General features: G+C 36.7%; 1 protein-coding gene across 2 annotated transcripts; it reads left to right on the forward strand.

The window, feature by feature from the left end:
* The first annotated feature begins 509 nt into the window (after window positions 1–509).
* On the forward strand, window positions 510–12,618 carry LOC123746912 (trans-1,2-dihydrobenzene-1,2-diol dehydrogenase). 2 transcript variants are annotated; one of them, XM_045728814.2, is made up of 8 exons: window positions 510–620; window positions 3,540–3,767; window positions 4,139–4,302; window positions 5,587–5,714; window positions 6,033–6,156; window positions 8,810–8,935; window positions 10,670–10,820; window positions 11,279–12,618. In XM_045728814.2, the coding sequence occupies exons 2-8, from the start codon at window positions 3,566–3,568 to the stop codon at window positions 11,374–11,376; spliced, it is 993 nt and encodes a 330-aa protein (XP_045584770.1). In that variant the 5' UTR covers window positions 510–620; window positions 3,540–3,565; the 3' UTR covers window positions 11,377–12,618. The 2 variants fall into 2 exon arrangements, with proteins under 2 accessions (XP_045584770.1, XP_069175720.1); XM_069319619.1 differs by lacking the exon at window positions 510–620 and adding an exon at window positions 1,012–1,115.
* Window positions 12,619–16,959: the final 4,341 nt, after the last annotated feature.

A 16,959-nucleotide genomic window follows, 5' to 3' on the forward strand; every position in this document is an offset into this window, starting at 1 on the left:
TTACACAACTGGTCGGGGTCCGGTTACACAACTGGTCGGGCACCTGGGCTTCAGATTGTTCATTACCCTCTTTGTGTAATGAAATTGTAAAATAAAGTTAGATATATATACATACATACTAAAAGAATAGGGGTGGTAGGAGAAGAAAATATCAGTGTTTAGTGAGGATCCACAAGGTCTTCTCTGGGTACTCTTTATGTTCTTCTCCGAGGCTATGGGTCCCTACACTTGCACCAGAGGTGGTACCCCTTTTAGGTTAAATATATATATATATATATATATATATATATATATATATATATATATATATATATATATATATATATATATATATATATATATATATATATATATATATATATATATATATATATATATATATATATAATATAATATATAATATATAATATGTGTGTGTGTGTGTGCAGAAATAATATTAAAACAATTAACATTGTGTAGTGTACTCTATATATCAAAATATATTACTTTGAAACCCGTATCAGTCACTAAACAAAATATTGGGCTACTCTTATTACAAATTCGCTACTTTTAGACCGTCAGCTCGCTACTTTCAGCAATTTGTATCTGGCAACCCTGAGTGCTCGCCCCGGCCGCTCAAGGTACATCCGCGTTTCGCGCCTCTATAATATTACTAAATTGTGGCTAAATTACACACTGTTCATATCTAATATCAAGCCACGTGGAGTGTCATTTGTGGCCGCTTTAGAATATTTGAAGCATACAGTGTGTCATGTTTAATATTAAGCTAATTTTGGAGATATATAGTACCCCTTGGATACAACACTACGCCAAGGGATATACCCTTAGCAACCACGTTGGACGCCACGCTTTATGTAGTCATTTCTGTGCCTTTTTCTATATAACATTATTATATATATATATATATATATATATATATATATATATATATATATATATATATATATATATATATATATATATATATATATATATATATATATATATTTTAAGCACTCTTAATACTAATTGGGTTTGTCTGGGAGAAGAAGCGTGTGTATATATATACTTGAGACATGTATATGGAGGTCTTTTTTTTTTTCCCCCTCACAAGGTGGCACTACTGGCCTTCATGGGTGAGTAGAAGCATCAGGTGAAGGGGTAACTTGCCCAGCCATTTCTTCCGTCCCGCTCGGGGCTCCAACCCGGGATTCCCGATTGTGATATATGTACAGTTTAGTTTAGTTCATGTATTATGCACCCTATACCCATCTTGTGGGCGGTAGTGGAAAGGGTTACAGAGGCACATAATGGGCTCATGGACTGAACTCCACAATTCATTTAGCTAAGCAAGTTACAATCTTGATGAGCTAGTTAGAAAATTCAGTATAAGTAGTCACATAATGGGTTCGAAATCGGCCACAAGTACAGTTTCTAAATTAAGCAACTGACATGTGGAGAGCTAGTGTCACAACTGATATAGTTATGTCTTAAAATAAGTTGCAAATTGCAGTTGCAGTGTTAAAAGGGTTGAGTGCAATTAAGGATGATAACATACAGGCTTCCTGTCCCTGACGAAACGAATTATACAAAGACAAATAGAGACAAAAAGATGTAGACAGATGGGTGTAAAGACATAGACATTTAAACAGAAACATGTATGTGAATTATAGTAGGTAATTTTAGACATAGATGTGTAGAGATGAAGGCATTAGACAAAAAATTGTAGACATGCAGATATTGGGACATGTAGACATAAACATGTGAACATAAAAACCATGTACTTGCCTAGTTATGCTTGTGGGGGTTGAGCTCTGGCTCTTTGCCCCTGCCTCAACTGTCAATAAACTGGTGTACATATTCCTGAGCCTACTGGGCTCTATCATATCTACATTTGAAACTGTGTACGGAGACAGTCTCCACATCACTGTTAACTACTTTTCCATCTGTTTACTACTCTGACACTGAAAAAGTTCTTTCTAACATCCATGTGGCTCATTTGGGTACTAGGTTTCCACCCGTGTCCCCTTGTTCACGTCCTACCTGTGCTAAACAGTTTATATTTATATACCCTGACAATTCCTCTGATAATTTTATAGGTAGTGATCATGTCTCGCCTAAATCTCCTATTTTCCAGTGTTGTGAGGTTTAGTTCCAGTAATTTCTCCTTGTAGCTCATACCCCTCAGCTCGGGGACTAGTCTGGTGGCACACCTCTGAACACCGAGTTGGGAACATGAACAGAATGTGAACATAAAGAGAATATGAACACAGACATGTAGTCGTTCATACATGTAGACATAAATAGACACAGACTTATGTAGACATACAGTATAGACAGAAAGAATGAGACACAGGAAATGTACTCACATGTGCTGATGATGCCAAGCTACTAGGTAAGATAGGAAACATAGAAAATTGTCATAACCCACAAGAAGATTTGGACGAAATAAGTGTATGGGGTAAACATGGAAAATGGAATTTATTCTGAATATATGACACATTATGGATTTTTTCTTAATAAAAGAAACCACAATGTACCAACAGAAAACCACAGAAAAATAAAAACAAGAGTACATACAGGATATGCAGAATACAGTAATACTATACAACATGAAAAGAACCTAAACACAAGAAGAACCAAAAGTGAAATACATGATACAAAGCATATAACAAACCCCTACACGGGCACAAAATACAGAACAAAAACCAGAACAGTACACATAACCAGTACAAGAAACAAAATATTAATAACAGAAAACAAAACCATACAGGGAACCGTAAGTACAAAAAGACACATGCAAACGACCTGAAAGCTGTAAGGACACATGTACATAATATAAACTATCACCACACCAAACACACAAATACAGCAGCACAACAGTACAACCAGCAACTCACAAGACACACAGAGCCGGAAGTATAAAACCACACCCAACCTCACAGAACACGTACAGAAAGACACGGGGACACACGCAAACCCCACTCAAGCAAACCCACAAACAAAAAACCGGAACATGCAGGAACCGGAAAACAAAACCCGCCCCACCCACCCACACATATGCAACCCCACCCCACAACCACGCACCCATGCGCAAGCAACACCACAAAACACAGTAATCATGGAGTGGAGGAGGATATTTCTCGGGAAACTTCCACGATGAATACTTCCGCTTATAAGCCTCCCATATCAAATACTCCTGGTCGGTAGGGGAACCTGTCACCTGAGGACCACATAAAGATATTATTATTCCTACGTCAGTGTTATTGCCGTGTTAATATAAAAAAATGAAAATAATAGATGGGATTTGAAGTGTGGTAAGGGTGCTGGTCGGTATGGTATTATAGTTGATTTACTGTACTATGCTATATTTGTGGTTTTATAAATTTATCTTTTAACTCAGAATTCTGGATAAGTACATGAAGAGGTTTTGCTATGAGTAACACCATTTTGTGAAAATTATTTAAAAATTTTACTCCGTTTGAAACTCTAAATAAGTTAAAACCATATACAGTACAATACTGTAATCATTTTCATCAGTTACAATGTTCCCATTTCAGATTTGACTTGACATTTCAGCAGCAACATGGCAACACGGTGGGGCATAGTAAGTGCCGGTCTGATCTCCAATGACTTTGTAAATGCATTGAAGGCCTTACCCCCAGGGGAGCACCGCCTGGTGGCTGTAGCTGCACGCTCACTTGACAGTGCAAAAAGCTTTGCATCAAGAAATGGAGTGGAAAAGGCATATGGGTCATATGCAGAGCTTGCTCAGGATCCTGATGTAGGTAAGTGGGTGAGGAGCTGTGGTGTTTTCTGGACATTAACATATGCTCAAGACATAAATGCCAAGATATCACTTCAGTTCAAATCCAGTTGGATAAAACCATCAGGAACAATGGGAGGCTCCAATTATTTAAGAAAAAAGCATTTAATATGCTTTTTCTGTAGTCACAGAAAAAGCATATTAATTAATTAAAGGAAGCCTTTAATACACAGAGCATTGTGGGCATAAGATGAATACAGTAAATTAATTATTTAAAAGTTGCTCTAGAGGGACCTTGAGGATCATAAGTACAAGATTCCTGTCCCTGACAATACAAATTAAATATTTTATGAATTCTGCAAATTCTACAGTATGTTAAAATATATTTTACAGAGGTGGTGTATATTGGCACAATCCAGACACAGCACCTCGCTGCTGCTTCCCTCATGATCCAGTCTGGGAAACATGTCCTTTGTGAGAAACCCCTTTGTTTAAATGTGAAGGAGACTAAGCAGCTTATTCAACTTGCTGAGGAAAAGAAGGTTTTCCTGATGGAGGTTAGTATTTGAGCACAATGCTTGTTCATAGAAGGGAAAATATCTAAGAAAATTAGTAATTGTATAATACTTTTGTGTTCAGTTCCATATGTATCAATGATTCTAACATGAATCTTCTCTATTTTCCTTAAATTTGTCTTCACTTGAGAAGGAAGTTAAAAAAATCTCTCCAAAAGTTTATTTTTAGTTTTATTTGGCCTGACGCTAAGGGATGTATTTCATTAACTCTTGTTATCATTGTCAAATGCAGAGTTCAAATGATTATAAATTATCTTGCTGCATGATATATATCTGAGGATGAGGTGAAGGTGAAGCACCTCACTTATTGGTCCTTTGTATCTTGTCACTCTCCTGTTTGAATAATAGCTGAGGCAGTATGTTGTATGTTCCATCATGTTCTGGAAGTTGGCAGAGTGTAATTTGGTGGTAATTGGCAATTGATACATGGCTTGGTTTGCTTGATGTTTAGTGTCTCACCGAGTGCCTTATGTTGTCGCTGTACCTATCAGGGCATTCACTCTTTACATTAAGGCACATTCCCATGTTAGTTACCTTAGTATAGACTGCAGTGTTAAAGCCTCTACCCATCTGAGACTATTACATCCAGGAAAGGTAACCTACCTACCTCTCTTAATCTCATAAGTGAACAATAGCACTGAACTTCATTCGAATGCATTCTTAAGCCTCATCAAGTGCTCAGTATCAGGTAATTGCAGGAATATGTCATCCACATCTCTAGTATACACTCAGCTTTAAGCCCATGTCAACAAGGACATAGGCCTGAAGCCCATGTCTATGGAGAAGTGAATGAAAAGCAATCGGAGAAAAACTTGTCGTTTGACTCTAAATACATACTGTATAAGTATTTGCTTCTCCTACCACCCCTTTTATTTATTTTTCTTATTTATATATCACTTTATTATAAACTTAAGTGGTTACAGAATATGAACACTAAGAAAAAATAAAAGGCGTTTGTTCCAGGCTGCCAGGGGGCTTCCCCCCCCCCCCCATCAACAGCACTGGTACTCTGACTACTGCACCAGGATGATCACTGGTGCAGTGGTCAGAATTCTAGTGCTGTTGATGTGGAGACCCTCCCCCCCTGGCAGCAGGGGTTTGAATCCTCTGAGGAGGTCATTTTAAGTTTAGTTAAAGTGATATACAGTATGTGCATGTGCTTGGGGACCATTCAAGCATTGCTTACTGATAAATAAATAAATTAAATATATATATATTTTTTTTTACAATCTGCATAGAAAATATAATAATTTTGTGTTCTTTTAGGCAGTATGGTCAAGGTTCTTCCCTGTGTACCAGGAGATGACAAGAAGAATCAAGTCAGGAGAGATTGGAGACGTGGTGCAAGTTATCTGTTCCTTTGGCAAATCAGTGGAGAATGTAGAGAGGCTGCTGTAAGTCTGAGTGTGGCATGTGTTTTCTGCCCATTGTGTGTGTGTGTAGCCGAGGCCTAGAGTAATGTCGTTCTTGTACAGAAGTTGACTCAAATAATGCAACGAAGTAATAGAAAAATTATGATCCGGATGTATGTGAATTGTGATGATACAGTAGGTATTGTAGCTGGAGTAAGAAGAAAACTAAAGGAACATGGACCTGAGTTGATCAATATAAAAAGATTAATACACAATAATGTTTTTATTGCACAACATTAATTAAGCCCAGTACAGTGTACACTAGTACTTCTAAACCCCAAAGTTCTACTTTTCCCACAGGAAGAAAGAAACTGGCGGAGGAGTCACCCTGGAAATAGGAATTTACCCAGTGCAGTTTACCACACTAGTAATGGGAGGAAAGAAGCCACAGAAAGTGCTTGCTGGTGGACACCTGAATGCCAATGTGAGTCTGTTTCACTGAAATGGGTATATACTGCATAGGTTATACAATATCTACACTTATCAGCATCATTGGAAAAAATGAGTGCCAGTATATTGGTAAAATATCCATAGTAGTAAAGTACTACTCATTTATTTTATTGATTTAAGTGTAAGGTACTGTATGCCACACAGGGGAAAATAGTTTCAAGGTCAATAAGCCATACCCTCAGTGCCCTCACCTGGAGCAGTGTTGCTGCTCATTGTGAAGGCAGCATCCAGCTCATAATCAACATTCATCATGTTTGTTTAACATAAAATTTATAAGCATCTTTATCCTTGGGATTTTCATCTCAATTCACCTTTGCATGAACCTTCTAGATGGGATTCTGGACGGATGGAGTATTTTACAGTGTTTTCCTTGCACTTGTGTGTCGTGGCAGGGACATGGGTTCTGTAGTATATACATAAGTCTACATGCTCAACTCAGTCAAGGATCCTGTGTTCGATCCCCTGGTAGAAAAAAAATAGTTGGGCACGTTTCCTTTCACTTGATAGCACTGTTCACTTGGCAGTAAATAAGTACCTGGGAGTTAGGTAATTGTTGTGGGTTACATCCTGGGGAAGATTAGTACAGTAGTTAAATAAGCCAAAGTATAATGCTTCCTGTACCCAACAAGAAGTACATAATTATTTGAAAATATCGCTGTTGTGGAATGTTAAGTGTTCCTTGACTGCACAATACTATTCAGAGGACCAGCAGGATTTTGTGTGAGGGATCAACCAAGTGTCTTACTCAGAAAGGCCTATTTATTATACAATCAAAGATTGATTTTGTCAACTTTATCACCAGATTGTGTCTCACATTTAAAGATATGCGAGGCTTCTTATCAGTGGAACCATGAAAAGAGATAGTAGGGGCAAGATGACCAACTTAAGGCATGGTAGACACAAGGGGCCAGTTTTATGCAGTATTCACCTTTGTGTTTAAAGTGTAGTTGAAACATTGGCCTATATATTTAAATTTGATTATTCCACATTTGCTCCTTGAGGTAGTGTGGCCTTTTAGAATCTAGAAAGAATCCAGTTTCAGACATAGATACTTGAGGTTTATGGAAGAGCACTTTTAACATTTGCTAAAGAATTTAATTATAGTAGTTACTTTTAGTTACATAAATGGAGCAGTTTGTGTACCTATTGCTTGCCATGAATAATTAAGTACAGTATTTTTTTAAAGACTGTAGATGGCTGAAACATTCATTTATACCGATTCCTGCTGGGGACAGGAAGGCTTTTTGAAACTCCCAAGATGCACTATTGACTTATCCCAGGATGTAACCCACAACAATTTCCTTACTCCTGGGTACCTATTTACTGCTAGGAGAAGAGGCATCAAGTGAATGGATTCGAGTTTATTTTATTTATTATGCACCCCATACCCATCCTGTTGGCAGTAGTGGAAAGGGTTACAGAAGCACATATTAGGCTCAGAGACTGAATCCCAAAATGAATTTAGTTAAGCAAATTACAGTTTTTGATGAGCTAGTTACAAAATTCACTGCTCATGTCACATCAACAATGGGCTCGAGACCAACCTTAAGTACAGTCTCTAAATTAAGTAACTGATGTATGTAGAGAGCTAGTGTCATTATTGATATGTTTATCCTGCATACCACCCCTTATCCAGTGGGCAGCAGTGGATAAGTTACAATCCCCCATTTACTACCTACAGTTAGCAAACTGGGTATATTTGGCAAATGTTTTTGATAACAGATCATTTTGAATGAAATATGAAACATGCCAAACCATTTCTAACCCGGCCGGATTGTTTTTTTTTTTTTTTTTTTTTTTTTTTGAGATATACACAAGAGTTGTTACATTCTTGTACAGCCACTAGTATGCGTAGCGTTTCGGGCAGGTCCCTGGAATACGACCCCCACCGCGAAGAATCGTTTTTAAAACCAAGTACTGTATCCATTTTACTGTTGAGTTAAACAGAGGTGAGGTTACAGTTAAGGATTTGCACCCAGTAAATCCTCCCTGGCCAGGATACAAACCCATGACAAAGCGCTCGCGGAACGCCAGGTGAGTGTCTTAACACTGCACCACAGGGACTGGTTCAGTCCCCGTGAATTAAACCCAGATTCCCCAATGGTACACTGAGGATGTAGACCAGTGTGCAAAAGTCATGTAGGAGGAAAGAATCTGAAGAAATTTAAAGATGCAAGGTGGAAAAAGTAAGATGCAGAATGGGTGTACACAGTGTACAGATCAAATAAATGTACCAAGCCGGCAAGTAGTACTTAACTATAGATTTTCGGTTCTGTACTTTACTAATTTCAGCAATCATTTTGAATACAGTATTTAAAATAATTTTAATATGTTTGTTACTTATTTCTAGTACAGTACAATATTTATTTTTAATAGGCCAATTATAATAATTTTTACTATAATGTGCTAGTACTTTTTTAGTACTCATTTTTGTTACTGTATTAATTTTACACTTATTTTCAGTACAGTACCTTACAAATCTAAAGTATTGCATGTATTTAATATTATTATGCTTAAGAATGTTCTTGAAGTTTTAACATACAATGCAGTATATACTAGGATATATGAATTTGCAGTTGCAGATCATTTCTTGAGTGTAAAACGTTTACCGCAATATATTTTGCCAGGGTGTAGAAGAATCAACAAGTGTCTCGCTTGTCTACTCTGGACGACGCTTGGCTTCTCTGAGTGCCACCATCAGGGCATGTTTGCCTTCAGAGGCCTTTGTTATTGGCACTAAGGGCACTATCAAGGTTAGTGTTTTCACTGATTATCACAAGAAAATGTAGAGCTGCATATCTTCTTGGGGGGGGGGTGATAAGAAATAATTAATATTATTAATGTTTATTTGTAAAATACAGTATACTTATGAACATGTTACAGTGGTTAATTAGTAGGTACAGAAATTGTACATTATATAAAGCCACTAATATGCAAAGTATTTCATGTATACTGTAACTTCAAATTATTTAGATAATGTGCCTCTAAATTTGTTTGAGGGTAACGCTTAATATTATACTAAGAGGGTCTCAGTACAGTTGACTTAATTTTCAACTCACAATTGGGGATTCTGGGTTTGATTCCTAGAGGGAACAGAAATGGTTGGGCACTTTCCTTTTTACCTAATGCCCCTGTTCATATAGCAGTCAGGGTACCCATGAGTTAGAGAATTTAGGGGTTGCATCCTAGGAGGGTCAGTAGTTTAACCTTAGGGGATTACCTCGATATGAGCTTAAAGTGTAATTACCTAAGTGTAAATACAGGATGAGAGCTACGAATGTGGTGTTCCATCTTCCCAGTACTGTACTTTGGCATTTAAAGCTTTGAAACTGCTGATGGTTTTGGCCTCCACCACCACCTTTTTTTCTTAACTTGTTCCAACTGTACCACTCTGTTTGCAAAAGAAAACTTTCTAATATATTTTTGGCACATTTGTTTTCAGAGTTTGAATCTGTTACCTCTTCTTCTGGAAGTTGCAGGTTTCAGGAATTTCTTTGTCAGTCTGGTTGATTCCTTTTATTATTTTGCAAGTGGTGATCATATCGCCTCTTTTTCTACTATCTTCTAGCTTTGGCAGCGTTAATGCTTCTAGCCTCCCTTCGTAACTTTGTTTTTCAGTTCTGGAAGCCATTTTGTAGCATGCTTTACATCTTTACCAGTATATTGATGTGCTTGAGACATGGGCAACATACAACTGCTGTTTATTTTAATTTTGGTCTCACAAAATTCATGAACAGTTTCTTTAAAATTTCACCATCGATGTAGTTAAAAGCGAAGCTGAAGTTGGAAAGCAACACACACGCTCTCTGCAAAATGTTCTTATGTGTTCCTCTGGTGACAGTCTATCCAAAGCCACTCCTAGATCTTTCTTTGTTATTCTTTAATTTTTTTTCACGTAATCTGTAAGGTGTGTGGGGTCTAGTTTCTCCAATTCCACATTCCATGACATGGCATTTATTCACATTGAATTCCATTTGCCACATTGTGCTCCAAGCACTTATTTGATCTAGAACAATTTGAAGGACATGACAATCATCTAGGTCTCCTATCATTTCCTAGGAGCTTATCGTCATGAGCAAACATGTTCATAATTTAGAATTCCTTCTGGTAGATCGTGTATGTAGACGATGAACATTACTGGCACAAGAACTGAATCCTGTGGTACTCCACGAGTAACACACTTAGGCCACTTACTAACCTACTTCCTTATAAATGTTTGTGTTATAGCTGTTTGTGTGTTTTGGTTGCTTTCATGTACCATGCAGTACAGTATTAAGTCTAGCACTATATGATTATGTAACAAACTCTGATTTGATGTCACAATCCCTTGCTGCAGGCAATGTGTATCATAACTCCTTGGCTAGCAAAGATGCCTGTTGTACCCTGAAAACTAGATAAATAAAAATGTTCTATTAATTATGTTAATTATTATGAAAATGTGAATGGTGGGAAATGTCGAATATATATATATATTTTTTTTGTTTTAGGTGAACTATCCCATGTGGTGTCCTGAAAGCCTGGAGTCACCATCAGGAAAATTTGAGTCACCACTTCCCAAAACAGGTCACACTTTCAACTTTGATAATAGCCAAGGATTAATGTATGAGGCAATTGAAGTGAGACGCTGTCTTAAAGAAGGTTAGTAATTCCTACTGGATTTGTTGAAATAATAATAATAATAATATAACTTATAAAAATATGGGGGATCTGATTACATTGGTTACATAGCAGGTAGTACATTCTTATACAGTATTTTATAAAGTCATTAATTATATGCAGCATTTTGAGCATAACTTAAAAGACAGTACTGAGTTTTAAATTTTGTTGAGGAGACAAATTTAAACAAATTTAACATTGAAAGCATTAAAAGAAAATTGACATTAGAGCATTACAAAGTTAGAAGATTCAAGCTTTTGTGTGTACATTTGTTACACAAAAGACTCATGCACAACATAATATTTGTAGATTGCAATATGGAACAGTACTTGTGTTTTCTAACATTTATACTAAATGATACAATTAAATTCTTGCATAAATAGGTGAAATAAAATTATTTTTTAACTTTATTGAATTTTGTATATTGTTTCTTGCGGCAGGTTTGCTGGAGAGTCCAGGGATGAGCCACAAAGAGAGTCTCACTATTGCTGAAGTCATGGAGCAAATAAGACGACAGGTTGGAGTAGAATTTGACTAGAACATCAAGGCAATCTAACAGTGTTAAGCTTTCATATAAAGTCGTAAACTAATTGCTGTTATTGAAGACTGGAGCCCAACTATATACTGTATAGTGATAGCAATAAGATAATCAGTGGTATAGTATTAGAGTTCTTTTAGAATATTGTATTAATCTTTACTTTCATGACATCAGTAGTTTGCAGTATGGAACTGTACTTGTGTTTTCTAACATTTATACTCAATGATACAATCAAAGTTAGAAGATTCTTAATTCATTAATTAAGTTTTATTACCATCTCGGTTATTACAGAACAAAATTGTAATTTTGTCGTGGAAGTCAAAATCCTCATTAGTATGTAATTCATGTAATTATGGTTATTCACTTGTTTATGGAATACACGAAGTTTCAATTTGTTATGTAGCTTAATTCTGTTAATTTGTATTTCAACAAGTCCTTCATTATATCTTGAGATATATCTTGAGATGATTTCGGGGCTTTAGTGTCCCCGCGGCCCGGTCCTTGACCAGGCCTCCAGTAAGTCCAGTATAGCAGCTTTATAGTAAGAACTAACTGGTAGCATATTCAACTGTACCATGGAAATATGTACAGGAATTTGAGAAATGCAGACCATAATAAAATTATAAAATAATTGTAAGTTAATGGTCTGAAATGCTCAATTACTATGCAGTACATTTTTTTTCTCAACAATAGTAATGTTTTTATATTAAAAGGATTTTCTATTTCAGAATTCAGTTTTCTTAGTAGTACAAAAGATGGTGATATTGTTGACAGCAGCTTAAATTTTACTTGGCTTTACCTGTTGCAACATTTGTTTAAATTAATGGTTGTTAGAAAACTTCAGTTTGGTTAATTTTTCTATAAGTGAATGCCTGTTTTGCTCATTTAAAATTATTTAATAAAAATCAAATGTTCACACAATAACATAAATAGCCTTAGAAAATTTTAAGTAAATAACTTAACAAATGCTAATCTGCAGTAGCAACTAGACTGAACCAGAAATGAGTTACTTTACAAACTGCTCATAGAGCACATAATTCTTCTAGAAAATTTAATGAAACATTTTAGCTAATTAATAAGGCATGTGAAGTATCAAGAAAATTGTACTTTAACAAATATTAATGCAAAATCACTAGAACTCCTAGCCTGACCCTATGACTAAATGTATGTCAAATTACTTTCTTACAGTACAGTACTCTTACTTTGTCCATCATGCATAAATATATATAACTAGCACAATAATACTGTTACAAATAACCTTTTCTGACTGTAGAATTTCAGTAACTCACTCAATGGGGAGGGTGTAAGTTGCTTTGCCATCTAAGCTTCCATTTAAATGGAAGTAACCTAAGGCAACCATTCGGCATGTCTTTCATGCTCGCGCATCTTTCTTGCTTGCACATGTCACACCCTCTAAGGCAAAATTCCTGGTATCACATTGTCACTCATTGCTATGGCAATTTCCTGGCAATACCACAATCTTGTGACTTCTCTTACTCTGACATCATCTATTTTTGCCTCTTTTTACCCATGCACTGGTTTACAAACACTGCTACAATCCCTAGCAACCAGGTATAGAGACGACTGAAGATGTTTTCATGGCCCTCCTTGTACTTGAGGTTACCACCACAATTAAATGTCTACTATTGATAAAAGTTCACCTACTGAAGTGTAGGGAAATCATGACACCACTAAACTACTGGGCTGTCACTTGTTTCCTTTCACTGGAGAATTATTGACAGTAGGACATAGGCTACCAAATGTTATACGAGAATAATATATCTGGAGTAGCCGGCACCACACTCCTCCTCCACTAATAAATCACTTGAAAGAATGTCACCGGAGAGACAGGTCTTCACACAGCTTAACATTGCACGTCTTGACCCTTTTAACCATCCTTCACTGACCTGGACTGACCTCAAGGTGTTAGTTGAGAGTTCTAGGCTTACAGACAGGCCTCTCACATCTGCAATGCTCTGCACAGCCTAGATGTAGAAAAATTGTCCCCAGACCATCCTCATCCCTCAAGTTGCACCTGGATTCGTCAATCAGTGATCTACCCCCCTTGGCATGGTACTAGCTCTCAGAAAATGAAAAACTTCTTTGCTTGCAGCTCAAACTTGGCCATTCTGTATGCTCTCTCAACCCTAAACTCCTTGCTTCTGGCCTGGTATAGTACTCATCGCAAAATTTTTCTTGATTTGGGAGTGCCACACATTGTCTATCCTTGACAAACTCTCAGCTAACCATGACCCTATAAAGTACTCAGTTTGTCTTCAGGAGTCTCATGACCTTGGGTCACATTTTGGTGGGTCAGTGTGACACTCGGCCAATCAGGTCACACTACTTCTCTATGTGAAAAAATTTTGGTAATGAGATGACACTACAGAATACTATATTCAAGATTTTACACTAGGCTATCCTGGCCTCCAAAATACATAACTCAAAATTTCACAATGAATACATAACCTAATATACCTGAGGGCCACAATCTCTCTAGTGGCCTCGACAAGGACAGGAAACCAATGACTTGCTAAAAGTCTCCCATTTGTCCTGATGATTTTATCCAGCTGGATTTTGAATTATAGAGATGTTTTAGCATTTACGGCGGTGATGGATAGGTGGTTCTAAGTGTTTATAACCCTATGGGTGAAAAAACTTCTCTGTTTTCTGTCCTACAGTGTGGCTTGTTGAGCTTGAAACCGTTGCTCCTTGTTTGTGTTACATCAGAACTTTTAAAGAAATGGTCTGGATCAATATTGGCCAAATTGTTTAGTACTGTACTGTATTTTAAAAGTTTCATTGAGATCACCCTTGTCATGTCTGGTTTGCTGTGTTGTATCTTACTTTAACTAATAAGTGCCTTGATCCATCTTACATGTTTAAGAGGTGTGAGTATTACTTGACAGTGGGAAGAGGGTGTTTACAACAATGATATCGTAACGGCTATCAATTTCAGTACTATTTCATTATTTTCATTTAAATACCACAAAATTAACCTCCTAATTCATAGGCTACTTCACTCTCGTCCCTAACTTAATTTAAATACAGTTCTAGAAACTGTAATAAGGGACATTGCATTTCTTTGGAAGGTTCAGTGGGAATGAATTAATTTGCTAGTCTGTCTAGCAGCCTGAAAAGCCTGTAAACACTTTTTCACAAACTCACTCCATTGCCCTCTTCATAGATGGGTCTAAGTCTGCCTATTATGTAGGTTACTCTGTCGTCATTCCTAACCAAACCTATATGTGCTGCCTGCTTCCTGAAACTAGCATCTTTAAAGGATGAAGTTTTTGCAGTCTTGTATGCACTTCAACTGCTTTCCCAATGTGCAAATTTAAGACAGTTAAATTTTGCCGGGTTCCCATCAAAATTGGTATTACCATAAATGAACGTGCATACACAATCAATAAGGAGGCTGTCCACATTTGCCCTATTTCCAAAACGGGCATTCCTTATTCAGACTTCTACCCAGTCATTCATTCCTCAATCTGAGACAGCTGGCAGGGTCGCTGGTCTGAGGTTATAGGTAACAAACTGCACACTCACAAAAGTAACATATCCCCGTGACTTCCTTCATACCTTCACCAGAGGTTGAGGTAGGAAGAAGGCCACGGTAGGAACAAGAGCAATGATTATATTTTTTTAAATAATGCTGGGTCAACCCAAGTGCCGGGTTAACCCGGGCATTACAGGGTAGCCCTTCTAGTAGATAAATACACTAAATAAATGTTCATACCTAGCCGATTTGAAAGTTTCCAGTGAACTTGCATCATTGATGTCACTTGCTAAATTGTACATCTTTGGAACCATTTCTGAATCAGTGTTTAACCATTTATTAAGTCTCCGGTGCATCCCCGCCTGGATTATTGCATTGAGGCCTCATCATCAGAAAGACAGCTTTATTGGAGAAATTTAATCACCGGGCAACAAAAATATTTATAGAACTAAGTGAACTCTCATACCAGGACAGGTTGAAGGCCTCAGTGCTAACACTGCAAACCAGACATGATAGGGCTGATCTCATCAAAACGTTCAAAACACAGAACAATTTGGAGGATGTAGATCCAGACAACTTCAAAAGGTCAGATGTTAACTTGGACAAGGAGTAACAGTGTCAAGGTCAATCCATGGTGTTGGACTGAAAACAGGAGATGCTTTTACACCCACGGGGTTATAAACTCATGGAACCACTTACCCGCCGAAGACGTAAATGCCAAAAAAACTGCTGAAGTTTAAAAATCCAGCTTTGAAAAAGTCATTAGGACAAATGAGGAGACCTTTGACAAGCCACTGGCTTCCTGTCCTCATCGTGGCCATTAGTGTGTTAGTGGCTCCTCAGGTAAATAAATTAAGGTAAATTATTTTGTCTATCTTAAACACTCATGCATTTGAATACATTTCTATTATGTCCCCTCTTCAACGTTATTCTCGAGAATTTAAATTATTTTTTTTTTTAATTCCCTCTTCATAAGAAAGATTACTGTGATTGCTTTGTCATACTCCTCTATATTCTCTTGAAAGAAGTTACATCCATTTTATAGTACTCCAGAGTGTGTAGGTACCTGACTTTGCCAATCCTTATACAGGTACTACATGATTTTTTCAACCTGTCATCCAAAAATGTTGGTGCCTATAGTTAATATGGCTGGAATTGCAAAATATGGACCATTGCACGGTTGCACCCGAAAAAAATTAAAATTCACAATGTGTATTATACAATATAAATCCACAAAGTATTAATTTCTTCAAATAATAAAATTATATAAAGTAAAATGTTTTCAGCGGTCTCCAGACATGATGATACAAGCACGGTGTTATAATGGCTCGAATGGTTAAACCATTTGCTGATAACGAATGCATACTTTTTTCATTTATATATACAAGAGTACCCCGTCAGGATAGGAACCCACGCCAAAGCGCTTGCGAAGCGCTGGGCGAGTGCTTTACCACTGCGCCACGAATACTTATATATAAGATAATATAATGTTTATTCAGACAAAAGTACACACATTAAAAATGAGTTAGAAACACAATGTTAGATTTCTAGATAGGGCTAATACATATGCCTAAACTATTACTTGTACGTTAATTACTTAAATTTAATACTTTAATTAATATAAATTAATTAATACTTTAAAAAACATTCATACGATCATAATATTCATCGAGAAAAAAAACTAGTAAAGCGCATATTGGTATTTATTTTTTAATATAAGCTCCATTATAAAAATCATAACGAATTTATTGTAGCGTTGTTGATAAAGGTCAACGACGTACTATTATGATTAATATGTAGATAATTATACATGATACCACGTGAGAACTACGATGAATGATCACCGAATTCCCGAAACTATGCGTGCTAGTGGCTGTACAAGAATTAAAAAAAAAAAATGCAGCGCCAGACTTGTAGCCTAAACCTTACCACACACCAACATGGCAGCATTAATCGTGTCGGCTGGGCAGCATATCCGGAAAAATGCATTGGCTGAATTGTTTTCTAAATATAGCGGTTGACATTAACATTTAATACGTTACCACGTATAAATGACAAAGAGGTATATGCTTATTTAATTAAAT

The sequence above is a fragment of the Procambarus clarkii genome, chromosome 93 (genome assembly GCF_040958095.1).
Source record: "Procambarus clarkii isolate CNS0578487 chromosome 93, FALCON_Pclarkii_2.0, whole genome shotgun sequence".
In the NCBI taxonomy this organism is placed as follows: domain Eukaryota; kingdom Metazoa; phylum Arthropoda; class Malacostraca; order Decapoda; family Cambaridae; genus Procambarus; species Procambarus clarkii.